Raw genomic sequence first — 18,532 nt, 5'->3', positions numbered from 1 at the left:
ATGTAGCCAAATTTCTGTTGAGCGTTTTAAAACTTTAAATTCACATTTTCTTTTACACACAGACACGAATGATCTGTTATCTCTCATAGTCAGGGAATGGGGTGTTCTGGTTAATCAAATATTATCAGCATGGGTCCATGGACGGCTAGTTTTCAGTGTCATGCTATTGTATAGCAAGAACACCACTAAAGGTAATTTAGCTTTCTTTTGAGTATTCAGAGCACACATTAATCTTGTTGTGCCTCAAGATCCTAAGAAAGTGGCAGTTAGAGAAGAGGTCCAGCTGATAAAATAGGCAAAAATGGAAGCCATTTATATCAGGCCCATGTGCTTTTTATAAAAGGGACCGATGTACAAGAGTTGCTATTTAATCATCCGCCAAAATTATGATATTATTTTGGAAGCTTTTTTCAATCAAATGTTTGATACAGATTCCTTAGCTAACTTCAATCTATATACAGATACACAAGTTAAAAACCTCAAAGAAAATGAAAAAAAGTTTTAACTGGAATTAAAATGACATCTCAAGTTCAAACTCCAAATCAACAACCGAGGTGGGGACTAAGACACATACCAAAGCACCTTTCAGTAAGCTGCATCCTGCTCCCTCTCCTTCCAAAAAATAATTCTTAGAGGCCCAGTGAAACTGTTTTACTCTTTCTATCAGATTTCAGATGCAATAAGATCAGAACAAATGAAAATGTTTCATTTGGGAGATTAAGTGGGGTTCCATAAATTCAAGCTGGAAATTTGAATTAGGTCCTCATTCGATGCCAGTTCTGACTTCTAGGGCGGTAAAATTGCAGACCACTATGTTCATTAATTTAAACAAAGCAAGCTTGGTTCCAAAGCCCGATTGGGAGTGTGGAATTCAGGCATCTAGACCTTCCTGACATCATAGAAAAAGTACCTTGAGCTCTGTAGCACACTTCTCCTTCTGTGACTTCGCCAATAGTGTTTCCAGGTCATCGATTTCTTTCTTCAACTCAGAACATTCATCTTCAAGTTTCTGCCCCCTGGCAGTCAGCTTGGAATTTATCTCCTCTTCTTCCTCCACCCGCGCAGACAGAGCCTTGACGCTGGCCTCCAGCTGGATCTTGGATTTAATCAGCAACTCGCACTGCTCTTCAACATTTGCCAGGGTCTCTCGCTCCTGCCATGATGAGGAGAAAATTGTTGCCAACAGCTGGAAGTAATTTATCAGCTAGGAGAAATGCTGCTCAACACATAGCAAAGAGATAATTGCCTGCCCTCTGTCCAGCACTTTCACGTACCTTTCCTAAGCAGTTGAAATAATATTCCCAGTTCCCCAATCCTATTGTTGAGAAGTGGAGGAGTTGCTTGTGTTTGGAGGTGCTTTCGATCTTTCAGGCCATTCAATAGATTAGATTACCTCTTCTAAAGCACTTAATAGAATCCTAGTGGCCTAAAGGAGCTAACATGCCTCCAAAAATCAGCAGTGTGCTGATTAAATCACAGCTACTGGAAGCATCCCTGTGGGCATATAGTTTGAGGGTGGTACCTGCTCAGAATACAGTCTTTGAGGAAAGCTCTGTCCCCTCAGACAATAGAATATTTATCATATTATTATAAGGGTCCTGATGCACTTGTTTAGTATATAAACATCTTCTAATAAATAGAGCTGGGCTGTATATTATTCATAGGTTGAATTTAGAATTCATGAGGTTCCTTGCACATCACTAACTAGATTTCACTATTATTTCCAACTAAAATCTTTTTCTCGATGATTCTGCCAGTAGTAAATTGAGAGTGCAAAATCCTCCTTCCTTTTATCTTTTCAAACGTACTGCTTCAACTTACCCTTGCTAAGTGGCCCACTGTTTCAGTGTTATGGACTAAGTCGAAAACAAAGGGGCTGAGTCCTTCTGCTACAAAAGCACCTTTTGTAACTTTGAACTCCTCTCATTTGTCTCCATTTAGAAGCTAAATGAAACCTCTTCTCTGTGAGCAAGTTCTTAATTACTGTAGGTCTTGTTGAGACATAACTTCACTCATATCTCTATCTTCCATCTCTAGACCTCATCCATCCTGTGCAATTTCAGTAACCTATTACCTAACTAGTTACTTGGCTTAAATTGTTGCATCTACTTAGACCAAGAGCAGAAAAAAACAAAAATCCAGGCTTTTCTGGCTAACTCTCATCCTATCTGTATAACAAGTGGTGCTGAAGGAGGCACAGATGGGAGACATAGCATAGTGAATCTCCAACATCACTGAAGACCAAAAGAAGGGCTAAGCTAAAAACAAAAATATGGAAGCAGAAGGATTCTTGCAAATCAGAGAAGTTCCAATGCTTGAGCAACACGGGGGACATTTGATCTCAGTTCACCCCCACTCCAGTGTTCTTGCCTGGAGAATCCCAGGGATGGCGGAGCCTGGTAGGCTGCCGTCTATGGGGTCGCACAGAGTTGGACACTACTGAAGCGACTTAGCAGCAGCAGCAGCAGCAGCACCCCAGTTGACAAGCAGAACAGCTGTTTGCTCTCTTCCATTCAGCATGTGTATAGGACCTGTCACCATCACCAAATGAAGAGGACAATCCAATCGACTATCATCGATCCCCTCATTAAACATGACAGCGTGTCTGAAGCCAGCCAAGCAGTGGTGTAACAGTTTAACAGCAGGGACATCCTTTCCCCTGCAGTAATTTTCTCACGTACTCTCAGTGCTAATTGAAATGGGTTCACTCAGTTTTGCGTTAGTGAATGATTTTAAAAGAATCCTTGTTTCCTTGATTTGTACTATATTGAGCTGTGTTTCTTAAAAATCAACGATGATAAAATATTTCATAGCCAATTCAGCTTTTTAAATTAATTACAATTTGAACCCATCTCAGCCTTCCTGGATTTGTCCTGGAATTGGCTTCATGTATTTCCTATGCTCTTTGATCATATATCCCAAACTTTTACCCTCTGCTCCCTTCAAAAGTCGGGTCCTTTTCTATCCCTACATCAGCCCAAGTAGCACTGGCCCCTCTCTTTGTTGAGAGGAAGACTGATGAAAACTAGGAGGCTGGGTCTTATTCAAACCTGCCTTTCTATTATTCAAACCTGCCTTTCTCCTATTCAAACTTACCTTACTCTTACTCAAACCTCTGTCTTTCCTTTATTCAAACCTGCCTTTCTCATAAGCCAGACAAAATATGACATTACAAGCTGTGTTTCTCACAGTATGGACCTTAATGTAGGTTTGAGTGGGGCCCAGGAATTTGTAGTTCTAACAAGAATCCCAGGTGAGGCTGATAAACACTAAAATTCTAGAACCACTGTTACGATAAATATCAGAAGTGTGAGTCTGAATGTAAATTCTCATGTAAAATATGGCCATCAATGGGTAGCACAGGCCCAGAAGAAAAGAATAACCTGGGTTAGTCTAAAATTACTAAATTTTCTCTGTTTTCAATAAGTCCAAACAGCAAGAAAAATTACTATTTATATAGTTGCATTTGAACCCAGTATTTTTTTAACTTAGTACTGTTCTAAGCGGGGTGGAGAATACAATAAAGAAGGATATAATTTCATACCTGCCTTTGGAATGTTTGAGGATAACAGTGGTCTGGGTAGCTAGAGAAGGGGAATATTAATGAAAGGGAATGAGTAATGGCACTTCAATTTAAGTCTGAATTTGGCAACAAGGATATCATGATCTGAGCCATAGTCAGCTCCTGGTCTTGTTTTTGCTGACTGTATAGAGCTTCTCCATCTTTGGCTGAAAAGAATATAATCAATCTGACTTCGGTATTGACCATTTGGTGATGTCCATGTGTAGAGTCTTCTCTTGTGTTGTTGGAAGATGGTATTTGCTATGACCAGTGCGTTCTCTTGGCAAAACTCTGCTAGCATTTGCCCTGCCTCATTCTGTACTCCAAGGCCAAATTTGCCTGTTACTCTAGGTATTTCTTGGCTTCCTACTTTTACATTCCAGTCCCCTATAATGAAGAGGACACCTTTTTTGGGTGTTAGTTCTAGAAGGTCTTGTAGGTATTCATAGAACCATTCATCTTCAGCTTCATCAGCATTATTGGTTGAGGCATAAACTTGGATTACTGTTATACTGAATGGTTTGCCTTGGAAATGAACAGAGATCATTCTGTCATTTATGAGATTGCATCCAAGTATTGCATTTCAGACTCTTCTGTTGACTATGATGGTTACTCCATTTCTTCTAAGGGATTCTTGCCCACAGTAGTAGATACAAGGGTCAGCTGAGTTAAATTCACCCATTCCAGTCCATTTTAGTTCACTGATTCCTAAAATGTCGACATTCACTCTTGCCATCTCCTATTTGACTACTTGCAATTTGCCTTGATTCATGGACCTAACATTCCAGATTCCTATGCAATATTGCTCTTTACACCATCAGACTTTACTTCCATCACCAGTCACATCCACAACTGGGTGCTGTTTTTGCTTTGGCTCTGTCTCTTCATTCTTTGTGGAGTTAGTTCTCCATTGATTTCCAGTAGCATATTGGGCACCTACCAACCTGGGGAGCTCATCTTTCAGTGTCCTATCTTTTTGCATTTTCATACTGTTCATGGGGTTCTCAAGGCAAGAATACTGAAGTGGTTTGCCATTCCCTTCTACAGCAGACTACATTTTGTCAGAACTCTCCACCATGACCCGTCCACCCTGGGTGGCCCTACACAGCATGGATCATAGTTCCACTGAGTTAGACAAGGCTGGTCCATGTGATCAGATTGGTTAGTTTTCTGTTACTGTGGCTTTCAGTCTGTTTGCCTCTGATGGAGAAGGATAAAAAACATCGAAGCTTCCTGATGGGAGAGATTGACTGAGGGGGAAACTGGGTCTTGTTCTGATGGGCAGGTCCACGCTCAGTTCAGTTCAGTTCAGTCGCTCAGTAATATCAAATTCTTTGCAACCCCATGGACTGCAACACACCAGGCTTCTCTGTCCATCACCAACTCCCAGAGCCTACTCAAACTCATGTCCATTGAGTTGGTGATGCCATCCAACCATCTCACCCTCTGTCGTCCCCTTCTTCTCCCACCTTCAATCTTTCCCAGCATCAGGGTCTTTTCAAATGAGTCAGTTCTTCGCTTCAGTACTGGCCAAAGTACTGGAGTTTCAGCTTCAACATCAGTCCTTCCAATGAATACTCAGGACTGATCTCCTTTAGGATGGACTGGTTAGATCTCCTTGTAGTCTAAGGGACTCTAAAGAGTCTTCTCCAACACCACAGTTCAAAAGCATCAATTCTTCAGCGCTCAGCTTTTCTTTATAGTCCAACTCTCACATCCATACATGACTACTGGAAAAACCATAGCTTTGACTAGACAGAATTTTGTTGCCAAAGTAATGTTTCTGCTTTTTAATATGCTGTTTAGGTGGGTCATAACTTTTCTTCCAAGGAGAAAGGGTCTTTTAATTTCATGGCTGCAGTCACCATCTGCAGTGATCTTGGAGCCCCCCAAAATAAAGTCTGTCATTGTTTCCCCTGTTTCCCCATCTATTTGCCATGAAGTGATGGGACCAGATACTATGATCTTAGTTTTCTGAATGTTGAGCTTTAAGCCAATTTTTTCACTCTTCTCTTTTACTTTCATCAAGAGGCTCTTTAGTTCGTCTTTGCTTTCTGCCATAAGGGTGTTGTCATCTGCATATTTGAGGTTATTGATATGTCTCCTGGCAATCTTGATTCTAGCTTGTGCTTCTTCCAGCCCAGCATTTCTCATGATGTACTCTGCATATAAGTTGAACAGCAGGGTGACAATACACAGCCTTGTGTACTTCTTTCCCTATTTGTAACCAGTCTGTTGTTCCATGTCCAGTTCTGACTGTTGCTTCCTGACCTGCATACAGATTTCTCAGGTCTGGTATTCCCATCTCTTTAAGAATTTTCCACAGTTTGTTGTGATCCACATAGTCAAAGGCTCTGGCATAATCAATAAAGCAAAAGTAGGTGTTTTTCTGGAACTCTCTTGCTTTTTCTCAATAAAGCAGAAGTAGATGTTTTTCTGGAACTCTCTTGCTTTTTCGATGATCCAATGGGTGCTGGCAATTTGATCTCTGGCTCCTCTGCCTTTTCTAAATCCAGCTTGAACATCTGGAATTTCAGGGTTCACGTACTGTTGAAGCCTGACTTGGAGAATTTTGAGCATTACTTTACTTTATTGTGCCATACTTAGTAAATCTTTAATCTAATTTTCTGTTGAAGGATGGGGCTGTGTTCCCTCCCTATTATTTGACCTGAGGCCAAACTATGGTGGAGGTAATGAAGATAATGTCCACCTCCTTTGAAAGGTCCCATGCATGCACTGCTACACTCAGTGCCCCCAACCCTGCAGCAGGCCACCACTGACCCACACCTCTACCAGAGACTCCTGGACACTCATGGACAAGACTAGGTCAGTCTCCTGTGGGGTCACTGTTCCTTTCTCCTGGGTCCTGGTGCACACAAAGTTCTGCTTGTGCCCTCCAAGAGTCTGTTTCTCCAGTCCTGTGTAAGTTCTGGTGGCTCTATGGTGGGTTAATGGCAACCTCCTCCAAGAGGGCTTATGCCATACCCAGGTCTACTACACCCAGACCCCCTGCCCCTGCATCCATCCCCTGCTGACCCGGACCTCCTCAGGAGACACCCAACACAGTTCTGTCTCGGACTTAAATTCAGACTTAAATTGAAGACAGTAGGGAAAACCATTAGACCATTCGGGTATGACCTAAATAAAATCCCTTATGACTATATAGTGGAAGTGAAAAATAGATTCAAAGGATTATATCTGATAGACAGAGTACCTGAACAACTATGGACGGAGGTTTGTAACATTGTACAGAAGGCAGTGATCAAGACCATCCCCAAGAAAAAGAAAGGCAAAATGATTGTCTGAGGAGGCCTTACAAATAGCTGTGAAAAGAGGAGAAGGGCAAGGCAAAGGAGAAAAGGAAAGATACACCCATTGAATGCAGAGTTCCAGAGAATAGCAAGGCAGAGATAAGAAAGCCTTCCTCAGGGATCAATGCAAAGAAATAGAGGAAAAAAATAGAAAGGGAAAGATAGAGATCTCTTCAAGAAAATCAGAGATACCAAGGGAAAATTTCATGCAAAGATGGGCTCAGTAAAGGACAGAAATTGTATGGACCTAACAGAAGCAGAAGATATTAAGAAGAGGTGGTAAGAATCCACAGAAGAACTATACGAAAAAGATCTTCACGACCCAGATAACCACAATGGTGTGATCACTCACCTAGAGACAGACATCCTGGAATGTGAAGTCAAGTGGGCCTTAGGAAGCATCACTACAAACAAAGCTAGTGGAGGTGATGGCATTCCAGTTGAGCTCTTTCAAATCCTAAAAGATGATGCTGTGAAAGTGCTGCACTCAATATGCCAGCAAATTTGGAAACCTCAGCAGTGGCCACAGGACTGGAAAAGGTCAGTTTTCATTTCAATCCCAAAGAAAGGCAATGCCAAAGAATGTTCAAACTACCACACAATTGCATTCATCTCACACGCTAGCAAAGTAATGCTCAAAATTCTCCAAGACAGGCTTCAATACTGTGTGCACTGTGAACTTCCAGATGTTCAAGCTGGATTTAGAAAAGGTAGAGGAATCAGAGATCAAATTGCCAACATCCACTGAATCATCGAAAAAGCAAGAGAGTTCCAGAAAAACATCTATTTTTGCATTATTGACTACACCAAAGCCTTTGACTGTGTGGATCACAACAAACTGTGGAAAATTGTGAAAGAGATGGGAATACCAGACCATCTGACCTGTCTCTTGAGAAACCTGTATGCAGGTGAGGAAGCAACAGTTAGAACTGGACATGGAACAACAGACTGGTTCCAAATCAGGAAAGGAGTATGTCAAGGCTGTATATTGTCACCATGTTTATTTAACTTATATGTAGAGTATATCATGTGAAATGCCTAGCTGGATGAAGCACAAGCTGGAATCAAGATTGCCAGGAGAAAGATCAATAACCTCAAATATGCAGATGACACCACCCTGTCATGGCAGAAAGCGAAGAAGATCTAAAGAGCCTCTTGATGAAAGTGAAAGAGGAAAGTGAAAAAGTTGGCTTAAAGCTCAACATTCAGAAAACTAAGATCATGGCATATGGTCCCATCATTTCATGGCAAATAGATGGGGAAACAGTGGAAACAGTGACAGACTTTATTTTTCTGCGCTCCAAAATCACTGCAGATGGTGCTTGCAGCCATGAAATTAAAAGATGGTTCTCCTTGGGAGAAAAGCTATGACCAACCTAGAGAGCATATTAAAAAGCAGAGACATTACTTTACCAACAAAGGTGCATCTAGTCAAAGCTATGGTTTTTACAGTAGTCATGTATGAAAGTTAAGCATTGTACTATAAAGAAAGCTAAGCGCTGAAGAATTGATGCTTTTGAACTGTGGTGTTGGAGAAGACTCTTGAGAGTTCCTTGGTCTGCAAGGAGATCCAACCAGTCAATCCTAAAGAAATCAGTCCTGAATATTCATTGGAAGGACTGATGCTGAAGCTGAAACTCCAATACTTTGGCCACTTGATACGAAGAACTGACTCATTTGAAAAGACCTTGATGCTGGGAAGAAGTGAAGGCAGGAGGAGAAGGGGATGACAGAGGGTTAGATGGTTGGGTGGCATCACTGAGTCAATGGACATGAGTTTGAGTAGGCTCCAGGAGTTGCTGATGGATAGGGAAGCCTGGTGTGCTGCAGTCCATGGGGTCGCAAAGAGTCGGACATGACTGAGTGACTGAACTGAACTGAACTGAACTGAACTGAATAGCACTTCAGCATCAGATTGGAGAAGGAGGCTCAGATGCCAAGGCCGAGTTCAGATATTCTTTGACCTGAAGTTTGTTCACCAGAGAAGCAACAGGATATTTGTTCAAGGCAGAGGTTCTTAATCCTGACTGGATATCAGAATCCCCCATACAGATGATTTGGACCCAAACAGGGCCTGTTTAACCCAAATATCTGAGATTCAAGTCTAGGCATCTTTCTTTTAATTGCTAATGTTTCACAAATGAGTTTGAGGCAAAGTCAAGGTTGAATACTGCTGTTTTAAGAACTCACCTGATGGTAATGTTGATTTGGACTGGGGAAGGGCAAATAGGGAAATCAAAATCAAGAAAATCAGTTAGGGGCATACTGAGATAATCCTGAAGATCTCAGTAAAGCTTTTCTCAGGACCTACTAAAATCCTACCTTTTGATTTGCTAATGGGTTTCCTGCTACCTACAGAATTTAAATTAAGATCAAGAGCTTCCTGGCTTCCAAGATAGATTTATATGTTTACACAGTTAAAATCTATCTAATAAAATCCATCCCTTTTCAAAGGTATCTTCCCAATGAAATCAGTTCACTATAAAACAGGGTGTCTTGTTAAGTGTTTCCATTGTCTGTGTTGGATGAAATCCTGTAGTACTAGAAAAGCACGTGTCTCTATTTTTTCAAGTCAACACTGCCTGCAAAACAAGGGAATCTAATTAGAAACTTGATTTGAAGAAGAAATGGTGGGGCCACTCACAGCCTGCAGCTGAAGAAGCAGGTCATTCTTTTCCTGGAGGAGGGAGACTTGCTTTGATTTCAGCTCTTTCCTCTGAGATTCTGACTTCTCCAAGGCTTTTTGCAGCTGCACACACTCTTCCTTCAGTCCAGCTCCCTCCTTTCCCATTCCAGCAGATCTAACAAGAGGTTTGATCTCGAAGAAGAGCCTCATCCAAGGCCAGTTCTTCACAGCCATGAAAGCTCTTATGTTCCACTGGATCAAAAGAAGTGCATCCCTAAATCGAGGGTTTGGGAAAAAAAAGAAAAGCAAGTTAACCTAGACTATAAGAGAGTTATTTTTCAAATTAAGATCCTTAATAAGCACATCTTTTTAGGAGTCATTATAAACAAACTCTCATTAGTCTTCAAAGCACTTCTACATCCAAGCTCTCATTTGATTCTAGCAAAAACTCTTTGAGGGACTTTTGGGGCTAACAATGTTGTAGACTAGGTGTCCTGAAAATGCTTCCACTACAAACATTCTATAAGGAGAGGTGACCCTTAAAGAGGGTAAGAAGTATAAAGGGAGCTTAAAAAAAAGGAGCAAAAAGTGAATGCTTGCACAGCCTGACCATCCTCATGGAAGGAGGAAGCCAGGCTTGGTATTGTAGAGTTTGTATTTTTATATCCTTGTGGATAAAGAGACAGGCTGAGATTTTCAAAGAATTTCACTCTTAATGAAAAGGAGGATTTAAAAATTCACCCATTGGCACAGTGAGAAGGCAAAGAGAAGTACATCTGATTTGGTCTGGGCTCAGGGTGAAAAAAAATTCTTTTTACACTAGAAATTTTTTTGAAAACTATGAGCCAGCACCTCTCGAGTGTTTGAAGTGTAAATTATACTATCTGATTAGTGCAGAAATACACAAGAAATTAGCATAATCATTTTTTACACTGGTAATAAATACCCTTTGGGTCCTTGGGGGGGAAATGCAAAAGTGCACTGAAGAAAATACCCTAAAATCAAGCGCTAGAGATTTTCTTAAAGTCCCCTTGAAGATTAGCTTACAATTCAAAATTACAAAACACATATAGAAAAAAATTCAACCATAAGTGAGGGTTCAGTTCAGTTCAGTCGCTCAGTCATGTCCAACTCTTTGCGACTCCGTAAACTGCAGCACATCAGGCCTCCCTGTCCATCACCAACTCCCAGAGTCCACCCAAACCCATGTCCATCGAGTCGATGATGCCATCCAACCATCTCATCCTCTGTCGTCCCTTTCTCCTCCTGCCCTCAATCTTTCCCAGCATCAGGTTCTTTTCAAATGAGTCAGCTCTTTGCATCAGGTACCCAAAGTATTGGAGTTTCAGCTTCAACATCAGTCCTTCCAATGAACACCTAGGACTGATCTCCTTTAGGATGGACTGGTTGGATCTTCTTGCAGTCCAAGGGACTCTCAAGAGTCTTCTCCAACACCACAGTTCAAAAGCATCAGTTCTTCAGTGCTCAGCTTTCTTTATAGTCCAACTCTCACATCCATACATGACCACTGGAAAAACCATAGCCTTGACTAGATGGACTTTTGTTGGTAAAGTAATGTCTCTGCTTTTTAATATGCTGTCTAGATTGTTCATAACTTTCCTTCCAAGGAGTAAGCGTCTTTTAATTTCATGGCTGCAATCACCATCTGCAGTGATTTTGGAGCCCAGAAAAATAAAGTCAGCCACTGTTTCCACTGTTTCCCCATCTGTTTGCCATGAAGTGATGGGACCGGATACCATGATCTTAGTTTTCTGAATGTTGAGCTTTAAGCCAACTTTTTCACTCTTGTCTTTCACCTTCATCAAGGGGCTCTTTAGTTCTTCTTCACTTTCTGCCATAAGGGTGGGTTCATCTACATATCTGAGGTTATTGATGTGGGCACCCACAATAAAAAATTTAATTAAATCCCCAAGAATTTCAGATAATGGAACCATCTAGTGGAGACCATAGAGCAATTACTAAAAGTTCTTAAAGACATAAAAGAAAGAATGGAAAAAACCAAAACAAAACAAGAAAGGAATGACCCACTATGAAAAAAAAAAAAGGCAGACAGATTTGAAAGAGGACCACATAAAATGTCTAGCACTGAAAAGTATAGTCATTGAAATAAAATACTCAATGGAATAATTAAGCAGCTGATTAAACACACTGAAAAAAATTGTGAATTAAAATAAACACAAGCAAGTGGAAGGAAGGATAGAATAAAGCTGAGATCAGAAACTAATGAACTAGAAAACAAACAAAAAATTTTAGGTCTTTACATAAACAATTTAAATGCTTTAAAGTATTTAAATTTTTAACTAAAGAAAAATTTAAATTTTCTTCCCTTGTGGCTTAGCTGGTAAAAAATCTGCCTGCAATCTGGGAGACCTTGGTTCAATCCCTCGGTTAGGAAGATACTCTGGAGAAGGGAAAGGCTACCCACTGGAGTATTCTGGCCTGGAGAATTCCATGGAATATATAGTCCATGGGATCGCAGAGTCAGACACGACTGAGAGACTTTCACTTAAATTTAAATAATCTAATTAAATAAACATCAGACATGAATAATCAAGAAAAAGAAAGAGCATAAATAGTATTAGGAATGGTAATACCTAAGAATCCTAAGAATATAATACTCTACGATTATGTTCTAGAAACATAATTGTAGATATGATGGAGATTAAAAATTATAATCTAGAAAACTGGAAAATTTTTTAAAAATGTAAAATTTCTTTTTGTAAAGAAATTGATCTAAACTGATCTAAGAACAAAATCTCAATAGGCCTATAACTATAAAATAAATTAAATCAAATCTGTAAAATCTATCATGAAAGAAATACCAGATCTAGATGGTTTTATAGGCAAATTTTACCAAAAACTCAAAAATAAATAATCAAAATAAATCATTTCACGTTTTGAAAAAAGGAAACACTGCCTAACTCTTTTATGAGATTAAGGTAACTTTGATTAAAAGTCAGATAAAAGCAGGAGAAACAATTACAGGCCAAACTTATTCATGAACATTGATGCAGAAATACTATAACATTATAACCAATCCCACAATGTATGAAAAAGATCATATTTCATAAACAAAGTGGGTTTCACACTTTTTAATCTATTAATTTAACTTAACACATTTATGAGTTAATGGAGAAAGAGTGAAAGTGAAAGTGTTAGTTGCTCAGTCATGTCTGACTCTTTGCTACCCCATGGACTGCAGTCCACCAGGCTCCTCTCTCCTTGGGATTCTCCAGGCATGAATACTGGAGTGGATTGCCATTCCATCCTCCAGGGGATCTTCCTGACTCACGGATCAAAGCCATGTCTCTGGTGTCTCCTGCACTGGCAAGCGGGTTCTTTACCACTAGTGCCTCCTGGGAAGCCCAACCATATAATTATTTCATAGATGCAAAAAAAGAATTTAATCATTTCTTGGTAAACATGATTAACAAAATAAGATGGCACAAATGTCCTCTATACAACATTTCGTATTTACAAAAAAAAATCTATGGAAAACATGATATTAAGAGGAAAATTATATCTTCCCCCAAAGTCAGAAATATGACTCAGTTTGGCAAAAGTTTTTGAAATTGAAATACCACAAGTTGGTGAGGATATAGAGTCATGGGACTTCCATAAACTTCTGGTAAAGAGTAAAATGAAAAGCATTTTGGCAAAATCTCATAAAGCTGGAGCTGTGTAGAGCCTAAAACCTAATATCATAATTCATACCTAGAGAAATGCCACTCAAAGTGTAAGCCTTGGCCAGCTGCTACCTACATACTATCAGCCATTGCACCAGCATTTTGAGTAACACTACCTTCAAGAAGGGCTTCCCTTATAAGGGAAAGAATCTGCCTGCAATGCAGGAGATCCGGGTTCAGTTCCTGGGTTGGGAAGGTCCTCTGTAGAAGGAAATGGCAACCCACTCCAGTATTCTTGCCTAGAGAATCTCATGGACAGAGGAGCCTGGTGGGTTACTGTCCATGGGGTCGCAAGAGTCAGACACAACTTAGTGACTAAACCACCACCACCACCACTACCCTCAAGAAACTCTTGTATATGTGCAGGGGGAGACATTTACAAAAATATCACTGCATAGTTGTTTGTAATATAAAAAATTATAAATAAGTTTACTTGAGCTGGCAAGTGGATAAATAAATTGTAGTATATTCATGCAACAGAATACTGTCCAACAGTTAAGATCAATAATCTAGCCATATATTTATCAATATCAACTAATTTCAAAACTAGTACTGAGTGTAAAGAACAAATTTTAAGATAACACACACACAATATTTCCATGGAGACTAAAAACTTGCAGAATCATGTAATCTTTTAAGGATATCTGCATATCTCTGTAGATAGAACTTGGATCAAGGGAGAAATACACAAGGGGCTTCAACTGTGTCTGTTAATTTATTTTTCAAAATATATTGTAACTACAGAAAAATGTTACATCTTTTTATGTTTTATATGTGAAACATGAATGAAACAGAGTGACAAACACAAATTCAGGATCTGGGGAGCTAGGAATAGGACCTGGATCAAGGAAGAAATACATGAAAGGCTTCTACTTTGTCTATTAATTTAATTATTTATTTTTAAGTTGTGAGGAATTGCAGAGAAAATGTTAGGAATTGATATACTTTGATGACAGCTCCATGAGTACACATTATAGTATTTTCTTTATTTTTTGTGTTTGAAATATTTCATAATTCTTTTAAAGTCATTCTGTGATTTAGACAGGATAGATAGTAAATACCTCATTTAGAGATGAAGGAGGTGAACTGAGAAAATTAAGAGTCTCATACAAGTTTACAAAACCTGTCACAGAAATATCTCCTGATCCCTGAACTTTCATAAACTCCCATACCATATTGGATACTATATGGGAGTCATGGAAACCTCTTAGGAGATGTCTCTCTGATATCTCTGATAATGTAATGGTATCTCTTTTCTTTGGGGAAACAGAAGGAATTAACAACTGTCAAGTAAGCAAATCATACCAAGACCTGTGGACCTATCTACAATAAAGAGTGAATATGACAACCACAGAACCCCTTGCTCAAAATCCCTTTGTTTGGAGCTTGCTTTTCCATAAAAGGATTCTATTAAAGGATTAACAAAACCTATACTCAGTGTCCAGAGATGGTAATAAATGTCCCTAGTGAACCTGCCTGAATTGAAGTAAGGGAGTTATGGTTATATGTCACCAAGAGTCAGTTTCTGACCCAGGGGATGCTATAGAGTGGTCAGAAAACCTACCTGTTTTACAGCAAATTTCCCCACAGAGCTGGCTGTGAGACGCCTTCCAGCCCTTCTAGGTCTGCTTCTGTTTTGAATTATGAGTCACACCACTCTCAGAGAGCCAGACTTTGCCAACTATAAAGAATCCCTCCAAAGGGAAGACTGGAAGCAATGCAAGAAATATCTGAATTATGCTTATTCTTAGTTAGGGTAATAAGAGCCATTTGTGCTCTCTTTGGTGTTCCATAATTTAAAAAATTTCACGTTAAGTCCCAGACTAAGCAAAGGTGGCAGAGCTCTTTACCCTGACTCATTATAAGAGAGTGAGAAGTCGCCTAGACTGAGGCACACTGTTGCTCTAGCGGTGGGGGTGCAGGGTTGGATATCATACCTCTCTTCCAGAATCCTTTGGAATTTGATTTGCATCAGTTTTCCCCGTACTCTGGCTTGGAACAATGTGAAGACTTTAGATAATCTCTCATCTCTCATGGCTTCCAGTTTGCCCAGAAAGCCAGCTTTTAAAAGCACCTAAAAGAAATGTCAGATGTCAGTTCCAGTCCTAGTGGGCATTCAGTAAATGTCTATTGAATGGCCATATGAGCAACTGATGTATTTGATGATCAGTTCTATTTCTTGTTAATTTTTCATAATGTGTAAAATGTAAATTCTAGAAAGTTTGGTTTTATAAACCTAAAGCTTGCCAAAGCAAAAAACTTCATTTAATCCTGTGGTTGTATTAGTTCCTTAAGAACTTAGACTCTCCGCCTCCTGATCTATTAGCAATGTCTAGGTTGTTTAAGGAACTTGGTTTTAATTTTAAGCCAGGCCCAGGCAGGGGTCTGCACACTTTATCTGTAAAGTGCCAGATAGCAAAAATTTTTAGGCTTTGCAGGCCATACTCAGTCTCTGTAGAACCTCTACTCCCATACCCACTCCCTCCCTTCTCCCCGCCTCCTCTATCTCTGCCTCCTCCTCTTCTTTTATTTTTATTCCTCTTTAAAAATGCCAAATCATTTTTAGCAAGGGGGCCATATAAAAAATAGGCCATTGATATGGCCCTTAGGCCATAGTTTGCTGACCACTGCTCTAGAGAAAGTCACCTTTGTCTTAGACAATTTAAAAAATACACATAATTTTTTTTTTATAAGAATCATTAGTAAGGGTCAGGATGAGGTGGGTGAGGTACTTAAGGCACAAATTTTAAGGAAGCACTCACTTTCAGGGTTGTACAAGTCAGTATTTATACCACCCTACGAGTGAGTGCTGCCTCAGATTTTGTGCTTTAGGAAGCTCTCTCAATTCATGTGTGCTAAGTCACTTCAGTCATGTTGGATTTTTTGTGACCCTATGCACTATAATCCACCAGGCTTCTCTGTCCATAGGATTCTCCAGGCAAAAATATTGGAGTGAGTAGCCATGCCCTTCTCCAGGGGATCTTCCCAACCCAGGGACCAAACTCAAGTCTTCTGCATTGGCAGGTGGATTCTTTACCACTAGTGCTACCTGAGAAGCCCCTCAACTCATAATAGTCCTAGCCTAGGTAAGTAGTACACAGCAAAAATAACTAAACATACAAGGAAGCAAGGTACCAGGAGTGAAAATCAGCAGAAACAGGTACTCAAAATGTGGGAGTTGCGTAACATTTTATAAGCATGTCCAACAGCGTTCTCTTTCTGTAAGCTCTTTATCATACACCCTCCAGTTTTCCTTTAAATATTCTGACCCTTAAATGGCTTCCCTAGTGGCTCAGCAGTAAAGAATCTGCCTGCAATGCAGGAGACACAGGCGACTCGGCTTTGATCCCTGGGTCAGAAAGATCCCCAGAAGGAAATGGCAACCCATTCCAGTATTCTTGCCTGGAGAATTCCATGGACAGAGGAGGCTGGTGGGCTACAGTCCATGGGGTTGCAAAGAGTCAAACATGACTAAAGTTACTTAACACATGGATATCATTAGAAACAACCTGATACTGACTGTCAGGTGAAAACCAAATGTGTTAGTCAGAGGTTTCCCAAAATATGTGGATCATGCCAAAATCTCCAAGATGAAGCAGAATTTAGTGAATCACATTTAAGGAAGTTAGCTTTGGACTAACTTTTTGGATAGTAGGGTTGATCTTACTGTTTTTAGTTACTCAGACAGTCTTTCAAAATTAATTTCCTGAGAACATACTTATGTCAGTTCACATGCAGACAAGCATTTATCTCCAGTAAGTTGATTCGATTTTGTCTAGCTCTGATGTGTATACACATTTTTTATCACCCTAAAGTTGATTCATTACTTTATATCTTGGCACAAACTTGCTTAGATAAGTAATTATAAAGATGTATTAATAAATATAATCAAGGTCATCCTTAAAAATTGACAAACAATAAATGCTGGAAATGGTATGGAGAAAAGGGAGCCCTCTTGCCCTGTTGGTGGGAATGCAAATTGATACAGCCACTATGGAGAACAGTATGAAGATTCCTTAAAAAACTAGAAATAAAACTATCATATAGCCCAGCAATCCCACTACTGGGCATATTCCCTGAGAAAACCATAATTGAAAAAGACACATGTATCCCAGTGTTCATCGCAGCACTATTTACAATAGCTAGAACATGGAAGCAACCTGGATGTCCATTGACAGAGAGATGAATAAAGAAGTTGTACACAAGGGAATATTACTCAGACATAAAAAGAAATATATTTGACTCAGTTCTAATGAGATGTATGAACTTAGAGCCTATTATACAGAGTGAAGTTAAGTCAGAAAGAGAAAGAAAAATATCATATATTAATGCATATATATGGAATCTAGAAAGATGGAACTGATTGCAGGGCAGCAAAGGAGATGCAGACATAGAGAACAGACTTGTGGATGCAGTGGGGGCAAGGAGATGGTGAGCTGAATTGAGAGAGTAGATATGTATATGAAACATATACATTACCATATGTAAAATTAGATAGCCAAGGGAAACTTGCTGTATGATGCAGGAAGTTCAAATCCTGTGTCCTGTGACAACCTAGAGGGGTGGGATGGGGTAGGAGGTGGGAGACAGGTTCAAGAAGGAGGGGACATATATATGTGTGTGTTCAGTCACTAAGTCGTGTCTGACTCTTTGCAACCCCATGGACTTATAGCACACCAGGGGCTTCCCTATCCTTCACTATCTCCCAGAGTTTGCTCAAATTCATGTCCATTGAGTGATACTATCTAACCATCTCATGCATATACCTATGGCCAATTCATGTTGATATATGGCAGAAACCAACACAATATTGTAAAGCAATTATCCTTCAATTAAAAATAAATAAATATATAAAAATGATAGAGCACAAAAATGTAATCAAGGCTAAGTTTCAAAAAGCATTGACTTCTGAATTTTCTCTCTCAACATAGCCAAAGTTTTCACTCTCACCAGAGTTCTATTTGTATTATTTGTGGTCACAAGAGCTGTAAAAGCCTTCTAATTGCATTTTAATGGGTATTTTAAGATATACAGACTTTCCTCCCACTCTTTTCCAAATGCATTCTTTGTGGTTCTCTGGTTACCTTAGTGATTCCAAAGCGGTACTGGGTATGGTCTATCTCTAAGGAGTCAAGTAATTCTTCAGCTGCTTTTCTGCTGCTTGCAAATTTGCTCTTTGGAAAGGCCCTTGGGTTCAGAATGTAGTACCTAATTTAAATAAAGAATAAATCCTGAGGTCAGGGATGCAAATAAAGAACAATTTGGACAAGTAAGGCAAAGGGAAGTGTGTGTGTGTGTGTGTGTATGTATATATATATATATATAT

The 18,532-nt window shown here is 39.6% G+C and overlaps 2 protein-coding genes across 2 annotated transcripts in view; one reads left to right on the top strand and one right to left on the bottom strand.

The window, feature by feature from the left end:
• MYH15 (myosin heavy chain 15) overlaps positions 1-18,532 on the bottom strand; it is a 176,419-nt gene that overhangs the window by 63,669 nt on the left and 94,218 nt on the right. Inside the window, exons 22-25 of the mRNA XM_081572251.1 lie at positions 18,291-18,414; positions 15,144-15,280; positions 9,518-9,773; positions 911-1,153 (exon numbers count right to left, since the gene is read on the bottom strand). Of these exons, the coding sequence (XP_081428377.1) occupies positions 911-1,153; positions 9,518-9,773; positions 15,144-15,280; positions 18,291-18,414 (760 nt within the window). The remainder of the gene's footprint in view (positions 1-910; positions 1,154-9,517; positions 9,774-15,143; positions 15,281-18,290; positions 18,415-18,532) is intronic.
• The window catches only part of HHLA2 (HHLA2 member of B7 family), a 227,471-nt gene that overhangs the window by 198,353 nt on the left and 10,586 nt on the right, over positions 1-18,532 (top strand). The window lies entirely within an intron of this gene.

Source organism: Giraffa tippelskirchi, chromosome 2, assembly GCF_054371585.1.
Source record: "Giraffa tippelskirchi isolate mGirTip1 chromosome 2, T2T-mGirTip1v1.2.pri, whole genome shotgun sequence".
Lineage (NCBI taxonomy): Eukaryota > Metazoa > Chordata > Mammalia > Artiodactyla > Giraffidae > Giraffa > Giraffa tippelskirchi.
Note: the sequence above shows the minus strand (reverse complement) of the source record. Positions and strands in the feature narration are given on the sequence as shown.